Here is a 2,735-nt window from a genome sequence, read left to right on the forward strand (position 1 = left end):
CTGAACGCCGTAGAAGATGTTTTAACATCAAAAACAATAAGTCGTCAACCGGAGCTCGAATCGGTATAATATACAATAAATGTGACAAAAAATTGAAGTAGGTAAACAAAAAATATTACCTCCATGGAAAATTCGCTCGTCACGAATTTCCTACCTCGACCTACCTCCAAGGTTGACGCTCAGTCTGACGTCCGAGAAAATCGTGCTTAGGTATAGATCTTCATTATTTCTCAACTGCTATCATACCTACTTACGAGAACTGTATATTAACTTTCAAACTTTTCATATTACCTACACATACGATCAGTGACATACATATAGTCTATAGAGGGATTTGGGTGTCGTATCGGTATCCCCCTCATGACATCATTTTTGAAACCAGTGATCCATGTTTTTGTACTAATTTAATTACATAGATATCAAATATCAATATTTTATAGAAAGAATAAATAAAAACCCAACGGTGTGACAGCGTAAATAATAAACTAATAACCACAGATATCTGTGCAAATAACAGAGAAATAAAATAAAATGGTCCACACCGATATGCAACGACGTGAAACGTTCCATGTAACTTTTTATTCTGTTACCGTTTGATTGTGTTGACGTGGATGTTGTTTATCAATATTTTCCACAATATTATTGATTAATCATATAACAAAGAAAAAACACATCAGCATTCAGCCGTCTTAGTTTTTCGCGTCGTACTTTCGTGTAATTTCTTTTAAAGGTATGTATTTATTAAATTATATTATATTAATTGGAAGAAAACAATACATATCCTGAGCAGTCATTACTCATATAGAACATTGTGTTTAGGTATTTTTATTATTATTGTAGAATAATTAGTGTCTAAATGTAACAACCTCTTCATGTCACATTCTAAAATAACAAACTATATCGCTTCTTTTTTGAGGAACTCAATGTCTCAATACTAGCCTGAGTGTAACAATAATAAATATACTATTCCAATTAATTTTGATACTATTACAGGTGTTAAGTTAACTACTTTAAAGGTATAACATATTACTTGGTATTTACCAACCTACTTAGGATTCAACAATATTTTACTAAAAAATATATTGTACAAACCATTTCAAAACAATATAATGTTAGTAACAGCATACAAAAATAATTCCATAATATTTTAGAATCATTCCACTTTTGATTCATTTTTTTCAATTCAATTTTTCGATTTTAATTTCATGTATGCTTTTTGAAATTAGTTTTTTTCCGATTTCAATTAAAAAAAAAAAGAATTGATTTTATTATTTTTTTATAGAGGATTGTTAACAATTTTTATCGATACATATAATTGATTTTGAAATGTCCTTTTTTAGTTTAAAGGCATTCATACCTTGACTTAATATACAATTCACAATGCAAAATACTAATCAAATACCAGTATCTAGAAAATGTAAACCAGCCAAAACGTATAAAAAATCATCTTTTGACGATATATATAAAGGATTCCAGACCTTACTGAAGTAAGTGGTAGATGATTTCAACTACTAGAAAAATATTAATAAAGTTTTTTGTAGAGGTGAATTTTTTTGTGATATAAAATTGAAAACGGACAATCAAAAAATAATAACTGCACATAAAGTGGTTTTATCAGCAGCTAGTCCGTATTTCCATGCAATTTTCACAAATCGTGCAGAAAGAAATCATGATCTTGTGGCTATAAGAAATGTAGATTATACCGCTTTACAGCTTTTAGTAAACTATATTTACTCGGGGCAAATTGTGGTGACTAAAGAAAACGTCCAGGTAATAATAGATAAAGTTTGATTTAACTGAAGAAAACGAAATTATTTTAATTGTATATTGTTTATTTCTCAAGAACTTGTTAACAGCTGTAGATATCTTGGAGGTACAAGATGTTAAAGAGGCGTGTTGTGATTTTTTGCAGTCACAACTATGCCCCACAAATTGTATTGGTATTAACGCTTTAGCTGATTTACATGGCTGTACGGAATTGAGAAATATATCAGAATTATATATTCTTCAACACTTTTCGTACAAAATATAATTTATTATTAAGATTCTATAAGGACGTTTTATTTATTATTGTAATATTTTGATTCTTAGAGAAGTAATTGGTGGTCGGGAATTCCTATCCTCATCATTCGTACAAGTAATACATTTGATATCCAGTGACAAACTTATAGTTCCATCTGAAGAAAAAGTAGGCAAACTAAAATTGATTATTTTTATATTTTATTATTGGTGAAAGCAAAATTCAGTAACCTTCTAATATGTAGTATTATGTAGTCTAATTAATTTATAAGTATATTTATTGTTTTAGGTTTTTGAAAGTGTAACTACCTGGGTAAGACATAATTTGGAGTCAAGACAATGTTTTTTACCCCTATTAATGGAACATGTACGTTTAGCATTAACATCGAATGATTACATAAAAAAAAAAGTAGCTAAAGATCCCCTTATAAAGATGTGTCTAAAATGTAGGTTTCCTCTTTAATTATGCTTTCATTGTGAATTAATTTATATTTATTTATAACATTCAAGGTAAACGTTACGTATTTGAGGCATTAAAAACACTCAACGGAGAAGAGCTTATCCCACCAAGCATACGTAACAGACCCAGGCACGGAGACAAAGTATGATTCTGTATAATTTATATATCTTTCCAATATATTTAATAATTTAATTATAACACTTATATTAGTTGTTGGTGGAATTCAGCCTGCATTAAGTAAAACTTTAGATATTTC

The 2,735-nt window shown here is 28.9% G+C and overlaps 1 protein-coding gene across 4 annotated transcripts; it reads left to right on the top strand.

Moving 5' to 3' along the window:
* The first annotated feature begins 652 nt into the window (after window positions 1–652).
* On the top strand, window positions 653–2,623 carry LOC100160286 (kelch-like protein 2). Of its 4 annotated transcripts, XM_029491872.1 has the most exons (7): window positions 653–730; window positions 1,341–1,487; window positions 1,542–1,770; window positions 1,844–1,940; window positions 2,092–2,188; window positions 2,309–2,465; window positions 2,530–2,623. In XM_029491872.1, exons 2-5 carry the CDS (start codon window positions 1,381–1,383, stop codon window positions 2,097–2,099), a joined length of 441 nt encoding a protein of 146 aa, XP_029347732.1. In that variant the 5' UTR covers window positions 653–730; window positions 1,341–1,380; the 3' UTR covers window positions 2,100–2,188; window positions 2,309–2,465; window positions 2,530–2,623. The 4 variants fall into 4 exon arrangements, with proteins under 4 accessions (XP_029347732.1, XP_029347727.1, XP_029347729.1 ...); XM_029491867.1 differs by having other exon boundaries at window positions 1,844–2,188; XM_029491869.1 differs by having other exon boundaries at window positions 1,844–2,188; window positions 2,309–2,386; window positions 2,530–2,617.
* The last annotated feature ends 112 nt before the right edge of the window (window positions 2,624–2,735 follow it).

Source organism: Acyrthosiphon pisum, chromosome X (assembly GCF_005508785.2).
Source record: "Acyrthosiphon pisum isolate AL4f chromosome X, pea_aphid_22Mar2018_4r6ur, whole genome shotgun sequence".
NCBI lineage: Eukaryota > Metazoa > Arthropoda > Insecta > Hemiptera > Aphididae > Acyrthosiphon > Acyrthosiphon pisum.

What these genes read in the sequence shown, in the direction of transcription:
- LOC100160286 (XM_029491867.1), top strand. Translation starts at nt 1,381, where the DNA reads ATGCAAAATACTAATCAAATACCAGTATCTAGAAAATGTAAACCAGCC. An exon ending in GGATTCCAGACCTTACTGAA is followed by an intron (nt 1,488 to 1,541) that starts GTAAGTGGTAGA and finishes AGTTTTTTGTAG; the next exon opens with AGGTGAATTTTTTTGTGATA. An exon ending in TGACTAAAGAAAACGTCCAG is followed by an intron (nt 1,771 to 1,843) that starts GTAATAATAGAT and finishes TTATTTCTCAAG; the next exon opens with AACTTGTTAACAGCTGTAGA.